Source organism: Citrus sinensis, chromosome 4 (genome assembly GCF_022201045.2).
Source record: "Citrus sinensis cultivar Valencia sweet orange chromosome 4, DVS_A1.0, whole genome shotgun sequence".
NCBI lineage: Eukaryota > Viridiplantae > Streptophyta > Magnoliopsida > Sapindales > Rutaceae > Citrus > Citrus sinensis.
Window position 1 is genome coordinate 18,758,608 of NC_068559.1, and position 21,653 is coordinate 18,780,260.

At 35.7% G+C, this 21,653-nt stretch overlaps 3 protein-coding genes across 5 annotated transcripts; all 3 read left to right on the forward strand.

Annotated features, from left to right (window-relative positions):
* Positions 1-3,155: 3,155 nt before the first annotated feature.
* Positions 3,156-7,839, forward strand: LOC112498891 (BTB/POZ domain and ankyrin repeat-containing protein NPR1-like). Its single transcript, XM_052439900.1, has 7 exons — positions 3,156-3,191; positions 3,913-4,152; positions 4,213-4,335; positions 6,006-6,095; positions 6,189-6,735; positions 7,313-7,484; positions 7,593-7,839. The coding sequence occupies exons 1-7, from the start codon at positions 3,156-3,158 to the stop codon at positions 7,837-7,839; spliced, it is 1,455 nt and encodes a 484-aa protein (XP_052295860.1).
* A 2,708-nt stretch (positions 7,840-10,547) lies between these two features.
* On the forward strand, positions 10,548-15,679 carry LOC112495489 (BTB/POZ domain and ankyrin repeat-containing protein NPR1-like). Of its 2 annotated transcripts, none has more exons than XM_025100354.2 (4): positions 10,548-11,274; positions 12,097-12,850; positions 13,274-13,405; positions 13,483-14,608. In XM_025100354.2, exons 1-4 carry the CDS (start codon positions 10,753-10,755, stop codon positions 13,638-13,640), a joined length of 1,566 nt encoding a protein of 521 aa, XP_024956122.2. In that variant the 5' UTR covers positions 10,548-10,752; the 3' UTR covers positions 13,641-14,608. The 2 variants fall into 2 exon arrangements, with proteins under 2 accessions (XP_024956122.2, XP_015387732.3); XM_015532246.3 differs by lacking the exon at positions 13,483-14,608 and adding an exon at positions 14,960-15,679 and having other exon boundaries at positions 10,568-11,274.
* Positions 15,680-16,663: 984 nt separating this feature from the next.
* Positions 16,664-21,399, forward strand: LOC102620842 (uncharacterized). 2 transcript variants are annotated; one of them, XM_006484925.4, is made up of 9 exons: positions 16,664-16,825; positions 17,341-17,555; positions 17,664-17,752; positions 17,842-17,980; positions 19,248-19,322; positions 19,494-19,615; positions 19,696-19,771; positions 19,925-19,984; positions 21,000-21,399. In XM_006484925.4, the coding sequence occupies exons 2-9, from the start codon at positions 17,442-17,444 to the stop codon at positions 21,126-21,128; spliced, it is 804 nt and encodes a 267-aa protein (XP_006484988.1). In that variant the 5' UTR covers positions 16,664-16,825; positions 17,341-17,441; the 3' UTR covers positions 21,129-21,399. The 2 variants fall into 2 exon arrangements, with proteins under 2 accessions (XP_006484988.1, XP_006484987.1); XM_006484924.4 differs by lacking the exon at positions 16,664-16,825 and adding an exon at positions 16,870-17,032.
* Positions 21,400-21,653: the final 254 nt, after the last annotated feature.

Sequence of the window (21,653 nt, forward strand, 5' to 3'; positions counted from 1 at the left end):
CATGATAATAAGCTGAACACTCGAATATACGAAGGGAATCATAGTCTTGTGCATGCTTTCCAGACCACATTTTCATAGGAGTTTTACCTCCAATTGCAGCAGAAGGCAACCGGTTTACCAAGTGACTTGCGCAACTCACAGCTTCAACCCAAAACTTTTTATCTAAACCAGCATTAGATAACATACACCGTACTTTCTCCAGTAAAGTACGATTCATACGCTCAGCCACACCGTTCTGTTGCGGAGTATGTCTCACCGTGAAATATCTTTTAATACCCTCGTTCTGGCATACTTGCAAGAATGGATCAGAAGTATATTCACCCCTATTATCATATCGTAATACTTTGATCTTTCTGCCAGTTTGAGTCTCCACCAATTTCTTCCATTTCACGAAAATCTCTAGAACTTCATCCTTTGCTCGCATGGTGTACACCCACACACGTCTAGAGAAATCATCAACAAATGTAACAAAATAATGGCTTCCACCAATTGATGCAGTCTTGGTTGGTCCCCATACATCACTATGAACATATTCAAGGATCTCACGAGTATCGTGATTAACTGTACCAAACTTGACCCTTGTTTTCTTGCCTACTACACAATGCTCACAGAAATTTAATTTACAGGTTTTGGTACCTTTTAAGAGTCAGTGCCTCATCAGAGTTTGCAAAGATTTCTCGCCAGAATCTCCCGATCGTAAATGCCATAGCTTGGTGGTGTCACTGTGCGCCTCAACAATATTTGCTTCATCAGTTGTATCTCCCTTTATATAGTACAAACTGTGACGTCGAACCCCTTGTAGACTCACCATAGCCCCATGTGTAAACTTCATTGTGCCATCTTCAATGGTAACCTTGTAGCCTTTAGCTTCCAAAGCACCCACATAAATTAGATTTTTCTTTAAAGCTGGAACAAATCTAACCTCTTTGAGTTCTCTGACCATTCCATCAAACATTTTGAGCCGAATTGTTCCTATCCCCATTGTGCGACAAGGTTGATCATTCCCCATCACAACTGCACCGGATTCCAGATCACGAAAATCCGTAAACCATTCCTTAATAGGACACAAATGATATGTTGCTCCAATATCAAGTATCCACTCGCTCGAACTAGCCACGTATGCTGCAGGAGTAATACTTAGTGAATAATCAGAGTCCTCATCTTTCCGTGCCATATTTATTGCTGCTGGTTTCTTCCTATCTCTCTTTTGAGCCTTTGGACAATCTTTCCTCCAATGACCCTTTTCATGACAAAAGGCACACTCGTCTCGAGCTATATTTCTACTTCTCGATTTGGATCGAGAATTCTTTCCACCACGCTTTTTCTTTTTCTCCATCGCCCAATCTCTGCTCACCAAAGCTTCAGACGATGCTCGTTCAGAATTTTTATTATTATTCCGAATCTCCAAGTTAGTCAATGCTGTGCAAACATCTTTGAAGATGATCACACTTTTCCCATATATCAAGGTAGTCACAAAATGGCTATATTCCACTGGTAGTGAGTGTAACAGAATCATAGCCTTGACTTCATCCTTAATATCTTCATCAAGATTCTTCAAATCAGCAAGTAATTTTTCAAATCTTGAGACATGATCGTAAATTGACACCCCATGCTTCATTCGAAAGCCATATACTTGGCTCATTGCATGAAGACGATTTTTAGGACTTTTTAGCAAGTACTTCTCCTCCAATGTACGCCACAAAGTCATCGCACACTCCTCATCCTTCACCAAGTATTTCACCTCCTTGGTCAAACAAGATCTGATATGACCACATGCTTTTTTATTCATACGATCCCAAATTTCTTCATCATACAAGTGTCTTTTATTTTTCAGAACAACATCCAGATCGATTTGAATAAGGGCGTCCATAACTTTGCGCCTCCACATGCCGAAGTTGATTTTCCCATCAAACTTTTCAACATCGATTTTCTGGCCTCCTATAACAGGCGTTGAATAGCGATTTGAAAAATCTCGCCTCCCACCTGAAGTGTCTCCTGAAATAGTCTCGGTAGATCTCTCCCCAATTCTGGAAGTTTCACCTTCTACTATTTTCTCAACGAACTATTTCCACTTGAAAAACAGTCTCTATGATGTTAATTTCGCGTGAATAAATGCACTAGGAAAGTTCCCAGGAGACTGGACGGGAACTCAGTCCTAATTAAAAACCAGAATCCTTAGACTCTTATCGCCTTTGTTGACAGAACTTTTCTAGACATGCAAAAATACACACTACTTACAATAGACTGTCTCCCAAGTACAAATGGCCATCTCCACCGTATTCGTGAACAGTACCATATACGTGAATAGTACCGTATACGTAAACAATACCGTATCCCCCAAGTACGAACCGTCGGCTCTGATACCACTTGTTCTACCCGGAATGCGGAATCAAGCACACCAAATAATTATAGAAAAATAAAGGACACAAGAATTACGTGGTTCAGTAATTAAACCTACATCCACAGAGGCAAAAAAGAATAATTGTATTATTAATAATTAATATAGTACAAATATTTGAGTAACGAATTTCACTTCCCAGAAACTCAAATATACCCAGTACTCTCACACTCTGCAGGAAAGATAAATTCCCCAGACATACTTCTCTCACTTCTCTCAAAAGCTTAGAAACTTATAAGCTTAACAATTTTGGGATGATATGGAATGAAGAAATGCTCTCTATTTATAGGCTTGAAGCTAGTACTATTCCACCTAACCCAAGTACTATTTCACCTAACCCAAGCACTATTCCACCTAACCCATGCAAATATGTCAATGGTGTCCATTTGGCAAATTTGAGAAATTTACCAACTTTTTATTTTTTCTTCAACTGTTTGGTAGCTCTTTGAAAAATTGCATGCTTTCTTGAATTTGCATGCCACGTGCATGATTTTTCAACAAACATGTACTTCCTTCATTTAAAAGATTAGTGTTTCTCTCTCTCTCAATTTTTTTAAGAAAAAAAATGAAATGCCCCTTTTCGCATTTTCCAGTTTCTCCAACATACAGCGGGTCGATGTGGAGTAACAGATGATTGAATATTTTCATTTTAGTTCAATTGTCATTTCTTTTTTAATCGGTAAAGTTTAATCATTTCTCTTAAATCACCAACTTATGCAGGGCCATATCAACCGTCCATGACATTTTTATTACAGCGATGTCTTTGTACTTTGTGTTTTGGTCGGATCTCAGAGTTTGTGCATAGCACACTTGGTTCTACTGTTTGTTTGTCCCTTCATAGGCATTTCGATAAACTGTTATTTTTGTTCTTTGGAAGTGAATATTTTCAGCAACTAGAACTCCGAAGCATCTTGAATGATCCATTTTATGATTCTCAATACCTATAAAAGAATGTCATAGAAAACAGTTTCCAAAGCAAGTTGCATGTGTTTTGAATTTGTCTTTGCAAGCCACTAGTTGCTTGGAGCAGACTGTTAGCCTATCGTGATCCCAACCACTTTTTTGGATAGACAATTGTGCATCCATATGATCTGGACTAAACTAGTTTCTAATAAATAATTGCCCAAGGATTTAGTCTCAGTGTTACAGCCTAGTCTTTGTTGTCAATACTCTTTCCCCTGTCGTGGATGAGCGCCATAACAGCTTCTTAATGTTTTCCAGTGGCTTTTGCACGGTTGTTGTTTCCTTCTGAAGCTAGAGTAGCTACGGATAGAGCGGATGCAGATGCCACCAATTTTTATGATGGACTTTCAGCATCAAAATCAAAAGGATCAAGTGGGAACTTAAAGGAGGTTTATTAGAATGAAACACCCTCTATGCAAGCCAAGAGACTCCAATTAAGACTGCAAGCTCTGCTTAAAACAGGTATTTATCTCAACAAAATGTTAGAACCTTTGCACCACTGGAGACATTTTCTTAGAGCATTTACAGGACTTTCTATGATTGTAGTGTAGACGGGTCGACGCTACTTCCCTCGTACTCGTTGCTCGGAAGTGGTTGATAAGTTTCTGGATTGTGATTGGTCCGATGCTTCCTTCCTCGAAAAGGGTACTCCTGAAGAGCAGAAACTCAAAAGGACACGCTTCATGGAACTCAAAGAAGACGTGAAGAAGGCATTTTACAAGGACATGGCTGAGAAAAATCGTTCAGGTTTGTCGTCATCCACGTCATCGTCATCTTCTCCAAAGGAAGGAGTAAAGTGTAAGGGTAGGAAAAGGTGATGCTTAGCTGCTTGTCTTTGTATTCATTTATAGGAAACTAAGAGAGTTTTACTGAGTTTGATTGTTACTTGTGGAGAGATACTCTTAGAGCCTATGTTATGGCTATGTTGTAAAATAGCAGAGGAACTTCAAGCTTGCATTGTTGTATTTTCCCAGGTATTTGGAATGTAATATACTAAATGACAGAATTTTCTAATTTTAGAGGGGAAAAATATGTCAGTTAATTATTTGTTTATTTTATCTGTTTAAATCACTTTATAATATAGCTTTTTTTTTCAAAAAAAAAAAATCTCCATATCTTCATCTGAAAACTCGAGTCATGTGTAACTTCTTTCAGGGAGAAAAAGGGGGGAAAGAAAAGGCATTTGTACCTGTATTTTACAGTACTGACTCTCATACAGAAATTGGTTGAGATGACATTAATGTTCTTCGAAATAGATGAATATGCAGAATTTTCATTGAAATTGAAATTAGAAATGGATGGATATGAATTATATATATGTAGAACTTTTTAACAGAATTTTTATCTAAAAATTTGTTGCTCATTACCCTCCCGAAGAAATATAAAATTTTCAATTGTAGATATTAAATTTTAAATTTATAATATAATAAATGTGACTTGAGGTGCACATCACCCATATAATAATAATTAAGAAAAGAAAATACAAAATTTGTAAATTACCAATTTTTTAAATTTAATTAATTTTATACCCAAATTCTCATGCTCAACGGCCGCTAGAATTGGCTATTGTAATTTTGCCATCCTCATTATTCACTGGCCATTTTTGGACCACAACATAATAAAAATAGCATTGATTAATACTAATAAATTTCTTTTGATTATTTTGTTGTGTGATGATCTAGTGAGTACAAGTGTCCATCATAGCACCTGAACTGCTGAACATGTGGTAAAATTCTGCGATTCTCTATAAAATAGTATTTAAATTGTGTATTAACTAGACAGTTCTATATAGACAATTGTCCACTAAATCATTACTTTATTTTGTATATATTTATGATAATTGTTGAAGAAAAATGTAAAGTGAGATTAATGAACATTAATGAATGTGGGAAATTAACACAACTAGGATTTATGATGAAATAATTTTATGTCAAATGAGTGAGTGAATGGATGTTAAAAAACTTGTAATATATATTTTTTGAATTGTTATATAAACAAGTTCATCACTAACAATAAATTGAATTATGAATTGTTTAATAATTCAAAATCTCATTCACCCTTCAGTGTTATAGTATTTTTTAGAATACAAAATTGTAAACAACCTCACCCTTAAATGATATAATGATAAAATATTTTTATGTCAAATGAGTGTAAGTGAATGGATGTTAAAAAACTTGTAACATATATTTTCTGAATTGTTATATATGCAAGTTTGTCACTAACAGGAAATTGAATTATTAATATTTTAATAATTCAAAATCTCATTCAACCATCGGTGTTTATAATTTTTTTGAGAGTACAAAATTATAAACAACCTCATCCTTAATAATATAATGTTAAACCTTTTCAAAAATTTATTCCATTATAGTTGTCTTAGTCAGTTATACTTATTCCAAATTAAAGATAAAAATAGTACTTCATATGTCATACATTACTTAAAGAAATTTTTTTATCAACTTATGAGCTAGAGAAAGAATGCAATAAATTACGTCTAAAATTTTAAAATTAATCAATCACTAAATAAATATAATGTTATATGTGTATGTGTAAATATTACACAAACTCTGAATCTCATGAGCTATCTTCGGATGATGTATCATACTCAAAAATCTATTTTTGCTAATGATTATACTAACATTTAAAGGTCTCTCTAAGCTACATTGTAATTCCAATTCTTGTGGCTGCCTTCCATTGCCAACTGAACCAGCTCCGCTCTCCCTGCATCCAGAGAGTGGTAAGGTAAAATCTTGATAATGTCTGTCTCGAGAAAGAGCTTCCTGATGAAGTTTCAAGTGAAATCAAATCACTCCGTGTCAAATCTAACCAGGAGTGTGAGGCGAATATAGCAGAAGTGGATCCTATGCATGCAACAAGAGTCAGAGGAATCCACGAGGCACTGGACTCTTATGACTTTGAACTGTTGAAGCTTCTTCTGGATGAATCTAATGTCACTTTGGATGATGCCTATGCTCTGCACTATGCTGCTGCCTACTGCAGCCCTAAGGTTTTTAAGGAAGTGCTCAATATGGACTCGGCTGGTCTCAATCTTAAGGATGCAAGAGGACATACGGTGCTTCATGTGGCTGCAAGGCGTAAGGAGCCAGCAGTGCTGGTGACTCTGCTGAGCAAGGGAGGATGCGCATCAGAAACTACATCAGATGGGCAAACAGCTGTGGCAATCTGTCGGAGAATGACAAGGAGAAAGGATTATATTGAAGCTACAAAGCAAGGGCAGGAAACTAACAAAGACCGGTTATGCATTGATGTCCTTGAGAGAGAGATGAGAAGGAACTCCATGTCTGGGAACTTGGCACTGTCATCAGAGGTGATGGCTGATGATTTCCAAATGAAGCTGAACTATCTGGAAAATAGAGGTGATATTTCTTTACTGGTATTAGTTCATCACCTTCTCAGAGTTTGTGCATCGCACACTTGTTTCTACTGTTTGTTTGTTCCTTCATCTTAGCATCTCAAACATTGCTGTAAATGGGATAACTACACAGTCTACACTTGTGCTAGCATCATGACTTTTTGATGAACTGTTATTTTTGTTATTTGGAAGTGAATATTTTCAGCAACTAGAACTCCGAAGCATCTGGAATGATCCATTTTATCATTCTCGGTACCTATAGCAGAATGTAATGGAAAACAGTTTCCAGAACAAATCGCATTTGTTTTTGGAAGCCAGTAATTGCTTGTGGCAAACTGTTAGCCAGCCATAATTCCATCCACTATCTTGGATAGGCAATTGTGTATCCGTATGTTCTGGGCATGGGGGTTTCGACTGAACTAGTTTTAATAAATAATTGCACAATGATTTAGTCTCAGTGTTACAGCCCAGTCTTTGTTGTCAATACTCCCCCCCCCACAAAAAAAAAAAAAGAATTGAGATACGAAATAATTTATTCCTATCATGTATGAGTGCCATAAAAGCTTCTTAATGTTTTGCAGTGTCTTTTGCGCGGTGCCTGTTTCCTTCTGAAGCTATAATAGCTATGGACATAGCAGATGCAGATGCCACCAATTTTTGTACTGGCCTTTCAGCATCAAAATCAAAAGGATCAAGTGGGAACTTAAAGGAGGTTGATTTGAATGAAACACCCTCTATGCAAGCCAAGAGACTGTAGGCTCTGCTTAAAACAGGTATTTATATACCTTATTAGTTTTTGTATCCAAAGAGAGAGGTTAATTTTTATTACATTGATATCTCAACAAAATGGTCTTTTCTTAGAGCATTTACTGAACTTTCTATGATTGCAGTCGAGACGGGTCGACGCTACTTCCCTCACTCCTCCAAAGTCATTGAGGAGTTTATGAATTGTGATTGGTCTGATGCTTCTCTTCTGGAATTTGGTACTCCGGAAGCGCAGAAACTTAAAAGGGCTTGCTTCCACGTGCGGAAGGCATTTTGCCAGGACATGGCTTCTGACAATCGTTCAGGGCCGTCATCATCCTCATCGGCATTCTTCGTTCCTTAAAAAAATCAAGAAAAATTTAGAAAGTAGTGAGAGATGGAGAAATAGAGTGATTATATTCACAAATATAATGTGTTTAGTGCAACAATACAAACTAATAAATAATAATTTATGAGATTAGTTTATAGAATCTTACATATAAAATTATATCCTCTAAATAAAAATCTTCACAGCTCTTTTGACTTCTCATTTAGATGCCCTTTCTAAGATCACTCCATTTTCTAGGATCACTCCATTTTAATAGGAAGAATTAGCGTATCTCCACTTTTCTCCCCCGCCGTTTGTATACCGTTTGTTACTGTTAATGGACGAAGCTACAAGTCTTCTCTTTCATCAAATCGATCCATCACAAATACAAGTCTGCTGCACCCCACCAAAAACACACATACTCCATCTCTAAATACTTTGAAGATAAACAAATCAACCGTAATCCTGCAACTTTATCTCAGAGAATCGGATAAGAAAAGAACAGGCAATGAATCAACGTTATTGGCGCCGAGTGAGTGTCGCCTGCGGTCGGCGTTAGAGGCGACTGTCACTCAATCGCGTACAAGGTTAGTCTTTGAAAAAACTCTTTGCATGTTAGAAATCAGTGATTAGGCATTATTTTGATATTTAAAAATGAAAATGGGTTTATTAGTTTGTCGAAGAATCTGCTTTGTTGCCGGTGTTGTTTGTCGATTAAAATGAAAATGGGTTTGTTGATGTGTTGAAGAAGTTGCTCTACTGCTGGTGGTTTTTTTATTAATTAAAATGAAAATGGGTTTGTTAATTTATTTAAGCAGCTGCTGGCATTGATGAACTTATGAGCTAATAGTATTGTTTGATCAAGCTTGTGTTCTTAATAGTGGAGTTGATATTCTTAAAATGAATTTATGATTATGAGAATATGAAAATTGAACGGCATCGTAGAGATCTGGATTAATCACCATCGCGTATGTTTCTAAATAAAGGAATGAGCAGCAATCGATTTGAAAGTTAAGACTTTAGGAATATGTATGTGCAACTGAATGAATTATCAGTTGCTATCTTGTAAGTCAATACTAGCATATTCCTTAATGGCAAGTGAAGCTATTTTATGTGTATTGCTGCCTATCAAAATGTTTATGTTTGAAGCTATCTCCTTTTAGGAAATTGAATGCTTCTGTGAGTTCTCTGATAAGGGCTATACAACCAGCTCTAACAGATTCCTTCATGTGCATTAATTAGCTTAATGATTTATTGACCTATATCCAATGTCTATTCTCCTTTTCTGTAGCTGTCTAGCTTTATGAGGGTGTGAAGTGAACTTTTGTTTTATGTTTCAGGACTTGGGATTAGAGTGTATAACATTCAATATCTTTTTATCAAAGAACTGATATATGTTAATGTAGTGCGATCTGGTCTTTATTAGCTTCTTGATTTGCAAGGATGTTTGACAACCATCTTTGACTACGATTGCCAACATATAAGCAGTCTCAGGAATCACAACACATTATTATCATAATATGGTGATTTTGAATCCCAAACTTGGTAGTGTCAAGAAAATAGACCCCATGTTTATTTATCTTCATGTTTTGTATGCGGCTGCAATAGACTATTATAAGTTACTTTTAGTTTTATCAAGTTTTTTTTCCCCTTAAATTTCAGTTATTTCAGCGGCTTCTTTTAACTGAGTTAATAGTGTTGTTAGGTTAAACTAAGTTTGGCTTCATAAGATTCATAGTAGAGTGTAGAACTGGGTACAATTTTGGGTTAGACAAGTCAAAAGTCTTATCAAGTAATTGTTCTGCTTACTGATTTGGTAATTTCAACATTGCTAAATTGTTCAATTTGTCCTTTTTATTTTGTTGAATTTATTGTATGTCATATTACTTCATTTAATTATTTTCTCAGATCTTGTAGGTGAAAATTTCAGCTTCAAAGGCCAAGCTAATCATCCAGCAATTCAGTGAAACCAAGACACAGTGGCTCATAAATTGTTGTTGGTGATCTAGCCATTCGGGTGCTTGCCAGTCCTAGACGAGAAAACTTTCAACGCGGCGCATAAATTGTTGTTGATCTGTTTTATATATTTTGACCTTTGTGATTTGTGAATACATGGTTTGATTCCAGTGTTTACAATTTTGATACTGTGTATAACTTGAGAAGCAAATGAAACAAATAGGAAATGTGTTTTTATTTTTTTTATTCTATCTATCTATTTATTTTTTGTTTGGAAATGTAACAATTTATAGCTGGCAAAGTAATAGAGTTGTATACTTGTATTTAATTTATTATTATTTTTTTTTAATGAATCGGTAATGTCATTGTCCGTGGTGTTTTGTCATTTCGAAAGTACTTAACCCTTCCACGCGAAGGCACATCACATCACAGCAGCCGAAAATTTGAGCTTTCAGTTCTTGATTTAGCGTGAGGGGTATCTTTGTCTTTTCAGTAGTCAACATACGGTCAACAAAACAGTCTACAAACAATCGGGGGTAAAATCGGATATACGGTGATACTTTCTATCATAGTGGCGATACGCCAAACCTCAGGGGAGGAAACTGTAAATTACCCCTTCGCGACCTGTGAACTTGGGTCAAAGCTTTCATCTTTAAAGCTAATGGGTAGATCGCGATTCAAGCTTCAGTTATAACTTATAAGCATTTCATTGTGATTGATAGTATTCTCTCTTGATATATATATATATATATATATATTCACTTAAGCCGCTTACCAATCCTCCCAAAAACTTAAGCTGTTAAAAGAGGCACTATTTTATACTTAAAAGCACCCGGACCACGAGTAACGTCTACACATTTAGTGCCACATCACCCACGTGCGTGGGATAGAGCCACCACAAGGGTGCGGCCCCTAACACACGTAGTCTGGATATACCTTAAGCCCTGGTTTTATATATATATATATATATATATATATAGATTCAGTTTGAATATGGTTCTTGATGGTATCATGGAAAATGCGAACGAAAAGTCAGCATCTTTGAGTTTTGTCTCATCATATCTGACTTGTTGGTCCACTAATCAATCAACAGGCACTTGTGATCTTGATAATTTGAACTTAAGGATGCAAAGCACCAATCCCAAAGAGACATGGCTTGAAGCTGAGATTGTTGTTGAGGGCAAATCAGTGGCGGTTAATCGCAGCGTATTGTCTGAGCTCAGTCAATTTTTTCGTCGGCTTTTTAATTTGAGAAATGATGGTTCTGTCAGTGAGGGGAAACCCAAGTATCTTTTGACTGATTTGGTGCCTCATGGGAAGGTTGGGTATGAAGCTTTCAATGATATCCTGCATCGTCTTTACACTGGGAAGCTTAAGGCACCTCCTCCAGAAGTGTCCGCGTGTGTTGATGATGCTTGTTCTCATGATGCTTGCCCTCCTGCTATTAATTATGCTATTGAGTTGATGTATGCTTCCGCTGCTTTTCAGATGAAAGAACTCGTTTTTCTTTTGCAGGTAATTGTGCTTCCCTGCTATTTGTATTGCTTAAATTTATGCTTCTTGGTATAGTTTTAACATATATGGGATTGAAATCAATTTCAGTTGTGAAGCAACTTCGGTGGTTCCCAATATTAGGCATTGTAGTAGATCCAAAATTAGCTTGTTAAGAAGTGTAGATACCGTAGAGCCCAAAACTTAGTCTTATCTTGCAAGAGTCTGTTGTTTTATTTTGAAAGAGACAAAAGTGATGATGATGGGCAGCGAACTAAAGGAATCAATGCTTGCTGACACTGACTCCCAAGAATGATAAAAACTAACCAAAAAGGTATATAGATTACATGAGTCTGGAAAAAATTTTACTTGACCACCAATTTTCATTTGGGTGGGTGTCAGTTCATGCTCTGGCTTGACTGTTCTGTTATTTAGGTTGTTTTATCCGTATTTTCTTCACTCACTTGATGGTTAGTTCTCTCATGCTTTCAAGCTCTCAACAGTGAATGCGAGAGATTCTCTTTTTTCCCGTCCAGGCTATAACCTAGCAAATTGTTAATGCTGTAGAATAACATCTTGTGCAGGCGAGCTTATGTCTCTGAACATTGGTCCATCGGCATTAAGGTTTAATAAGCATGACACTGAACTTCCCCCTCATTATTATTTTCCTGCACAGATTATCCTCTTTAAGTATTTGAATTTTGAATATCTTATTCTGAATCAAAACCCTATCTGTGCTTGTAGCATTTTATATATGCTTTATGATGTTTACCAATAATTACCCACTATGGGGTATTTGAATTTTGAATATATTATTCTGAATCAAAACTCTATCTGTCCGTGTAGCTTTGGCTTCGGAGCATGGTTGAGAAGGCTCTCGTGGAAAATGTAATCCCAATTCTCGTGGCTGCCTTGCATTGCCAACTGAACCAACTCCGTTCTGTCTGCATCCAGAGAATTGCAAAGTCAAATCTTGACAATGTTTGTCTCGAGAAAGAGCTTCCTGATGAAGTTTCAAGTGAAATCAAATCACTCCGTGTCAAATCTAACCAGGAGTCTGAAGCTAACACAAAAGAAGTGGATCCTTTGCGTGAAAAAACAGTCAGAAGAATCCACAAGGCTCTGGACACTGATGATTTTGAACTGTTGACGCTTCTTCTGGATGTATCTAATGTCACTCTGGATGATGCTTACGCTCTGCACTATGCTGCTGCCTACTGCAACCCTAAGGTTTTTAAGGAAGTGCTCAATATGGACTTGGCTGGTCTCAATCTTAAGGATGCAAGAGGACGTACGGTGCTTCATGTGGCTGCAAGGCGTAATGAGCCAGAAGTGATGGTGACTCTGCTGAGCAAGGGAGCATGCGCATCAGAAACTACATCAGATTGGCAAACAGCTGTAGCAATCTGTCGGAGAGTGACAAGGCGAAAGGATTATCTTGAAGCTACAAAGCAGGGGCAGGAAACTAACAAAGACCAGTTATGCATTGACGTCCTTGAGAGAGAGATGAGAAGGCACTCCATGTCTGAGAACTTGGCAATGTCATCAGAGGTGATGGATGATGATTTCCAAAGGAAGCTGAACTACCTGGAAAAAAAAGGTGATATTTCTTTACTTGTATTAGTTCATCACCTTCTCAGAGTTTGTGCTATGCACACTTCTTTCTACTGTTTGTTTGTCCCTTCATATGGAAAATAGAGGTGATATTCCTTTACTGGTATTAGTAAATCATCTTCTCAAGAGTTTGTGAGTCCCTTCATTTTAACATCTCAAACACACATGCGCTCATTGCTTGGGGCACACTGTTGGCCAGTCATGTGATTTGATCCCCTTTTTTGGAATGGAGAATTCTGAATCCATCTGATCTAGGCTTCGTGGTTTGCACTGAACTGGTTTTTGATGAATAATTGCACAAGACTTTGTCATCAAAACTTTCTTGTTTTTTGCCCCAAAAGTAATGAGGTACAAAAAAATTTATGCCTATCCTGGATGAGTGCCATAACAGCTTCTTAATATTTTGCAGTGGCATTTGTACGGTTGTTTCCTTCAGAAGCTAGAGTAGCTATGGAAATAGCAGGTGCAGATACCGCGACTGGCCTTTCAGCATTAGGTCAGAAAGGACGCCAATTGAGACTGCTAACTTTGCTTAAAACAGGTATTTATATACTTTATTAACTTTTGCACCTTTCTATTTACTGATTATCTTTATAATTAACTAATACATGTATCCAGGTTTCTCCTTCCAATTGGAATTTCTTTATAGTGCTCTGTTAGGTGTAATCAGATGTATCAAAAGAGAACGGGTAATTGTTAGTACATTGATGTCTCAACAAAATGGTAGAACCTTTCTTTATACCACTAAGACATTTGTTGCAGGTATGCCTACATAATCAGTGTCCTTCAAAACTTTCAAAGAGTTAGCAATGTCTAACCCCTGAAACACTAAATCTCACGGGATCAACTCTTTACCTCTAGACCGAAGGTGTGACACCCAGACCCAATTAGGGCTTAGAACACGTATCGAATCTGAGTGAAACTAAACGCCTGTAAATCCAAATCTCCAAAATATCAAAAAGTCATCTACTTTCTCTTTTCATGTATTTCACAAAATTTTGAAAAATTCATTCTCAATCATAAACTATGCACAGCTAATTATTCAGCATATCAGCATAGAGCAATACTTCCTCATAAGCAAATAAATCTTACAATCCTTCTTACATGATTTGAAAAAAATACTAATAGAAGTCTTCTAGATACAAACATAAACAGGATTCAACTGTTTAAAACTATGCCAAAACACAAGCTTCAATCAGTAATACATACAACTAATTATTAAAGACATCTAGCCAGAAACCTTACGAAAGCTCAATCCTTCCGAAGCATTCTTCAAATTAATAATTGCTACCATCTGTGAAAAATAATTGATAAGGAGTCAGCTGTGAACTCAATCAGTAGAAACATTCGTAACGAACAAAAAGAATTCTTTGTGCAATATTTTCAGAAAATTCATTTAACCTTTCAAATAAAACAGAGTAATTTTTCTAAGGCAGTCAGGATTTATATAAAACATAAACGTTTCAGACAGAAGCTTTTTGGAATGTAAATTTTGCTTCTTTAAACAGTAAGTTATACATTAGTTTGATTTTAAAGGGAGGTTATTGGGAAGTTAAAATTGGCAGTTGTGGGAAAAGGGTAATAGCAGTTATAAAATCTCTTTTAAAGCAAATTCAAATCAGGTTTCAAATTTTAGGAGTACTTAATTCAATAAAATAAGGAATAAATAAAGCTTTCATTGAAACAAAACTAAGTAAATTCATTTAAAGCAAAAAAAGGATGCGAGCATTACGATGGGTTCTTATGTTTACCCGCAGTCAGACATCTGGGACCTTGTTATTTGGAGACAAGACTTGATTGTGCCATGTTTTCTGCAGCTAGACATCTGTGGATAAGAGAACCCTAAGCCTATTGAGAATAAATTCCGTAATCCAAGACTCTTCAGTTCTTTCATTTGTGGCTAATTAGTTATAAAATTTGCGAATTTCATGCCCCATGCCCCTTGCAAAATGTATTTTATATCCTTAAGTTGCCAGTTGTTGAACTGAAATAATAAAAAGTGGAAAACAGACTTAATGCCGATAGCATTTCTTAAGAAAAACTTGGGATGTTTATAATTTTCTTAGAGCATTTGCTGAACTTTATGTGATTGCAGTCGAGACGGGTGACCGCTACTTCCCTCATTGCTCACAAGTGGTTGATGACTTTTTGGGTGTTTATGACTTTTTGGGTGTTAATGACTTTTTGGATGCGTCCCTCCTAGAAAAGAGTACTCTTGAAGAGCAGAAACTTAAAATAGACATGCAGAAGGCACTCTGCATGGACGTGGCTTATCACCGTCGTTTAGGGCTGCCATCATCCTGGCCGGCATTTTACCAGTACATGGCTGGGAGCAATCAGTCGGCATTTTACAAGTACGTGGCTGAGAGCAATCGTTCAGGAATGTCGACATCCTCGGCAGCGAGCAATTAAGCATAACCTTTCCCTAAAAGTTATATTTGACTCCTGGAAAACTAAAGGAGTTGAGTGAGCTCGATTGGTATTTGTAGTTTCTTTTTTTTTTTCCTCAAGTGATCTGGCATAATTAAAAGTTATATTTGTTTGTCTTAAAAGTTATTGTAATATCTAAAGTCTGGTAAGATGCGCGAACGTATAGCATGGATCACAAACTCATTTTATAGAATTTTCTTTTGTATAATTGTATAATTTATAGGCTTTGCTTAAAAAATTAAAAAAGAAAAAAAGAATTGTATTACAATTGGTATGTGGCATGCATGTGTATGCCACATCAGCTGCTGAGCAAACTTTGCCTTTTAATTTTGTAGGCACTGCCATCTCAAATTCTCTGTTATCATGAATGAGTATTTTTTTTCTTTTTTCTTTTTTAACAAATCATAAATGAGATTAAGATAATCTTTTTTTTTTTTAAAAAAAAAAGGAGATTTCTTTTATTCTTCCTTAAAAAACTGAAGAAAAATTTAGAAGGTAGTGAGAGAGGGAGAATTAAAGCAATTTTATTCACAAATGTAATGTGCTTGGTATAGCTATACAAACTAATAAATTATAATTTATGAGACTAGTTTACAGAATCTTATATATAAAATTATATCCTCTGAATAAAAATCTTCTCACTTCTTTCGACTTCTCATTTAGATGTCCTCTCTAGAATCTCTCCAGCGATAAACACATTTTTATAAAACAAAATAGAAAAAAAAATTATATATAATTCTCACAAGGACTATTTCATTTGCACATAGTACGCAATTGGTCACTAAAGTTATTTGAGGAGAAAATTTACATGAGATGGGTACATCATATTATCAGTATTTTAGTTTAAATTTGAACATACTAGAATGGTCTCTCATAAATTTTTCTCCAATTTGAGAGATGGTGGGGGAGTGGGGTTAAAGTGCATCTACATAGAATAGAATTAATTATAATTAAATTTACTTTTTAAAACTATTTTAACTAGAAGTAGTAGTAATTCTTTTTATTATTGTTATTCCAATTATATCAAAATCTCGTGACTCGTGATCAAATTAAGTGGTTCATTAAATTGTTTTAGGTGACGTACGTTATGGAGTTGTTATAAATCTATATAGATAGTAAAATATTTAATTTTGCTTGTCGTAAACTTTTAATTTGCATGGGTTAAAAAAGAAAAAAAGAAAAAAGAAATTGACTTATTAATTAATTAACAATTATAGAAAGACTAAATACAAAATTATTAAAGTTGCGTGAGAAAGCTCTCGGGAAAAGGGGCTCCAGATTTCCTTTCCTTGGCTTCGTGCGTTTCCTGTTTGCCCTTTCGAGCACGAATTCGAATCCAAAACTTAATAATAAATATATAATATTATTATAATACTAATAATTAACATTAAAATATTAAAAATAGGGAAAAAAAATCCAAATTTTTACTGGTATATAATATAACGCAGGGCCAAAACGATAGCGAAACATCAAATTGTTTTTATTTCAACCTTCGCGCAACTTCCGGTGACATATTTTTTCTCTGTTTCAGGTACATACATACCCAACACTAAACTTTGCATGATGTATCATTCTTGTGTTTTTGTTATTCATTCACATATTCTTCTTTTCTTTTCTTTTCTTTTTTGCTGTATTTTTTTTATGAAACACTCTGTTTCAGTTCTGTTTCTGGTTTTGTTTCAGTTTGATATTATTGGTTCCGTTCGGTTCTACTCTGTTCTCTGTTGTATGTATATATGTATGTATTTTTGGCCTCGAATTGCTTTGATCACCGGTTTTGTTATTCTTTTATCGTGAATTTTAGACACCCGATAAACTTGTTTGGCCATGTATTCACTTGATTGTTACATTCAGCTGCCATCTTCTTGGTGGGTTTGTAAGATAGTCTCTGACTAACATATGGCATTGATTATGAATGATGGTTTTGTGAGATACATCATACAGACGTTAACTTGTATTAACATGTACTTGCTTCATTTAAAAGATTATTGTTTTTCTCTCTTTTTTTTTTTTTTTTTTTGAAATGCCCCTTTTTGCATTTTATAGGTGAAAGGAAAAAAAAACATAATATCGCAGCACTAGAACAAAGGAGCCTATTCTGGTACCTATTGTCCAAGGAAGCTTCTGTATATTCCGTAGGCACTACCATGGAAGTGAAATCTTACCAGAGCCAGGCGGAGTCATTGCTGAAGGAATATATATTAGCAGATCCATTTGTCCCGTACACTTCAATTGTTGGTAGCATTTTTGCTTGCAAGATGGTATGTTTTTCATCGTTACTGCATGGTGGTATTTACTAGAAAATATTTTGAATGCATAGCTTTTATTTAATTAGTTATAAATTTTTATACCCTTTTTTTCCTTTTCAGGTGTATGATCTTGCCCAATTGATTAGTGCGGTTCACTTTAAAAGTTATTCCAGTTTCTCCAACATACAGCGGGTTGAGTGGAGTAACAGGTGATTGAATATTTTCATTTAGTTCAATTGACATTTCTTTTTCAATCGGTAAAGTTTAATCATTTCTCTTAAATTGACAACTTATGCAGGGCCATATCAACCGTCCATGCCATTTTTATTACAGCTATGTCATTGTACTTCGTGTTTTGGTCGGATCTCTTTTTGGACAACCAACTTGCTAGCCTTATTACATTCCGTAGCGCTTTTCCGTCTACATTCACGTTGGGGGTGAGTTCACGATTTCCTGTTAGTTTTTATTTAAATTACAAATTTTACCGGGTTTTATGTTCTGGAATTCCCCTCTGTTATCTTGTCCTGAGAATATATATAGGATAAATAACATTTTGAAATTATTTTAGCCATCAATGTAACAGCTGGCTAATTTCTTCTAGCTTGTTTCTTAAATCTAAGGTCAATTTTCTTTGTGGTGTCAGACGTGCCAGTCATGGTTTATCTAGATATTTTAATACATGATTTCAGTATCAGGTAAATAAGGAATCCACATCTATTTTCTTTCCAGTAGGTGTTGATAAAAAGGAAAAGTCATAATACTCTCCTTTTCATTCCTTGTGATCCCATTTTACTTAGTAATATGATTAGAAATGAGTGGAAATAGGTTGTCGAGGGCTGCATGATTATGGCTTCTTTCGATAGAATCCTAAATATTTCCTATTCAAGGGAAACTTTTTGCAAGGGAAATTTTCTGAAGGATGATAAATTTTTTTCTTTTCAATTAGGTTCTGGGGGTTGTCTGTGGAAGATGGCTTTTGTTTGTGTCTTTCTTTCTGCAACACTCCTTGAGTTGTGGCTGAAGAATTCATTCCAGTGGGAGTTACTGAGTAGATTTGTTCAGTGATTATATATTTGGCATCCATTCTTAAGTTAGAAAGTATTATAGAAGCAAAAGAAGATAGATGCTGGAATTAATTTTTGAATCAGCATGCAGCCCAATGATAAATTCACTTTTAGATATACCAACCACATGGCATATTGTCTGTTTATATCTGTCTTAGTAATTAAGATCATGTTGCATAATGTTTTCCTTTGGAGCACTATTGTTCTTATATGGCAAGGCGGAACACCAAGGCATTGGTTAAATGTTGTGACCTTTGTGCTCTGCCCAAGAGGTCAGAGATTTTATATCCCCTTGGGTCACCAAACTAGGACCTATTATATTCAACAGGCTTGACTACTAAAATTGTGGGTCTGCAATGAGTTCTCAGTTCAAATGCATCCACTTACAAAGGGATTTCTGTGCTTTAAAAAAAGTGAGAAGATGAAGGAAAAGCAACAGAAATGTGCTGTCACTTATAAGTTGCTGCAAAGTGATCTTCAGATACTATCTGTGTTCATGCCTGCTGAATATTGCCTGGAAAAAAGTAGGAAATTAAAAAATAAAATAAAATAAAATTGCTCACGTCATCTATATTACATCCTAGCATATTCTATCTAGTTGACAAGTTTTAGTCATAATGCCCAAGTGTAATTTTGACAGGTTTCTGTTGGTTACTTTCTTGCGGACCTTGGAATGATAATCTGGTTTTATCCCGCCCTTGGTGGAATGGAGTATGTAAGTTGCTTCTTCTTTTGGATCTGAATATACTCAAGCCAAAATGTCTCTCTTTCAATCTTTTTCCCTTTAAATGGGAAGAGTGAGTCGAGGAGGGGAAGGTAGCACAATAATCTCAACTAAATTAACTTGAAATTGGTCTGCCAAATGGGGATGCCATCAATCTTTCAGGTGATTCATCATCTACTATCAATAGCAGCAACTGCTTGCGCTATGTTGACTGGGGAGGCGCAGTTTTATACATACATGGTGCTTATCTCTGAGACTACCACCCCGGGGATCAATTTGAGATGGTAATTTCCCATCAATCAATCAGCTGTTTCTGCACCTCTACAATTTTATCTTCTGTCTAATGAATATGCCGGTTTTTTAGGTATCTCGACAAAGCAGGAATGAAGAGGTCCAGAGCCTATCTCATCAATGGAATTTTGATGTTCTTGGCTTGGCTGGTAGGTGAAATCAGTCGATCTTTCAAAATCTTTTTGAATTTATTTCCTTATTCTTGTTCTTTCTAAATGACTTATGAAGTTCAGTCTTGCTATTGATATATATCATAACGCCATTGTTAAATACATTTTATTAAAATATTGTGTCATGTGCAGGTTGTCAGAATACTTTTCTTCATGTACATTTTTTACCACATCTACTTGCACGTTGATCAGGTAATAGTAGTACCCACAACATTTTTTCTTACAAATATCAAGAATGTGTGTAAAGTTGACTAGCAGCATATCAAATATTCATAAAAGATCTTGAAGCTGTCATTGTTAAATTTGGTTGCTACTTATTTTGCACTCTAACTAGGACAGAGTGGCCGGCCCACTGTTTCATGTTATGGGCATTTTGGACTTTTAGTCATTTCAATTAATAATGTTTGCTATAAGTTTCACAATGGACAATGCATTTTCCATCACATTCACAAGTGAAGGGATTGTGAATTTAAATCTAGGCAGTGATACATCTACACTTATAAGCCAAAGGGTTTCAAACCCACCCCCACTGTTTGACATGCTTTCTTTTATATTGTTTCACTAGCAAAGAGATTTCTTTCCTTTTTAGTGGCATATTGGCCTGGCCACTGCTTCAGTTCATGACATCATACACTGAAAGGTCTCATATGCTTATATGTTACTGTAGGCTAATTCTATGTTGACATTGTCATGCAAATAAAATAACACTAGAATGACGGTAATATCTCTGTACTAATGCTACTGTAAATTACATCTTATAATTGGTGAAAAGGAAATAAATGAGGTGAAAATAATTCAAACCAACACTGAATTGTTTGTTAGAAAGCTATCCAGTCCAAAAAGATCTGTTTTCATTCTCAATTCTGTGCTTATACCTTTACTCTCTGTTTGTCCTAATTGTGATCTGTAATATAGATTGCAGGTTTTGTCCTTTTAGGTGTATTGTTATCAATTTGGCCAAGTTAGACCGACTCATTAATTAAACTTGTGCCTTAGGCAGAGTAATTACCATGAGAGAAACATCATCTCTCAGCCAACATCAATGCTAGTGTTAAAGTTCAACCTAAGATCAACACGCTAGAAGAGAACTTTTGTCATTTAATATGCAGTCAAAATATCATGTTATCCTTCAGATCTCAAGATAATTTCTGATTTATTTTTTTTTTTTGGGGCAGCAAAAGCATCTAATTGTTTTGTAATTGACCAGGTTAAGCAGTGTCGCACCTGTGTGCAGATATTGGTATTCAGTGTTCCAGTAGTTTTATTTATCATGAATGCAGTGTGGTTTTCAAAGATTGTCAAGGGATTAGTGAAGACATTAGCAAAGCAGCAGTGAAGGACATGCATAGATTAGTGAAATTAGAGAGCGCGCGGCATTGCATTGCAAAAGAGAGGCTGAAGGATATATCGGATATTCAGTTGAGTATTAAATAGCGCCCTCTATTCAGCGAATCATCACGTACATGTGTAATCGTGTTATTTATTTCAATGTGAATATGTTCGGGTATGGTTTCATGTAAAGTTTAAACATAAATCAAGTGAAAGAAAGTAGCGGGATGTATACATCTTTCGGAAATGGAATATAAGATGGAGAGGATTGTGATTGACTGGCAGGTTTTCTTGTTCCAGTCATAAATTTTTGACATGCTTACTGGGTAAAGTGCATTTCATCACTTCATTTGAACCTTTTTCATTTTGAGTAGTGCTTGGTGTAGAGAAATATGAGAGAAAAATGAGAGAAATTTGTCTTCTCTCTCTTTATCCACCCACTCTTTCTCTTTCTTTTTCTTCTTTATTTCTCTCATCTTTCTCTACTCCAAGCATTTTCCATTTTCCTTTTCTCAATGGAGATTCTCTCTCT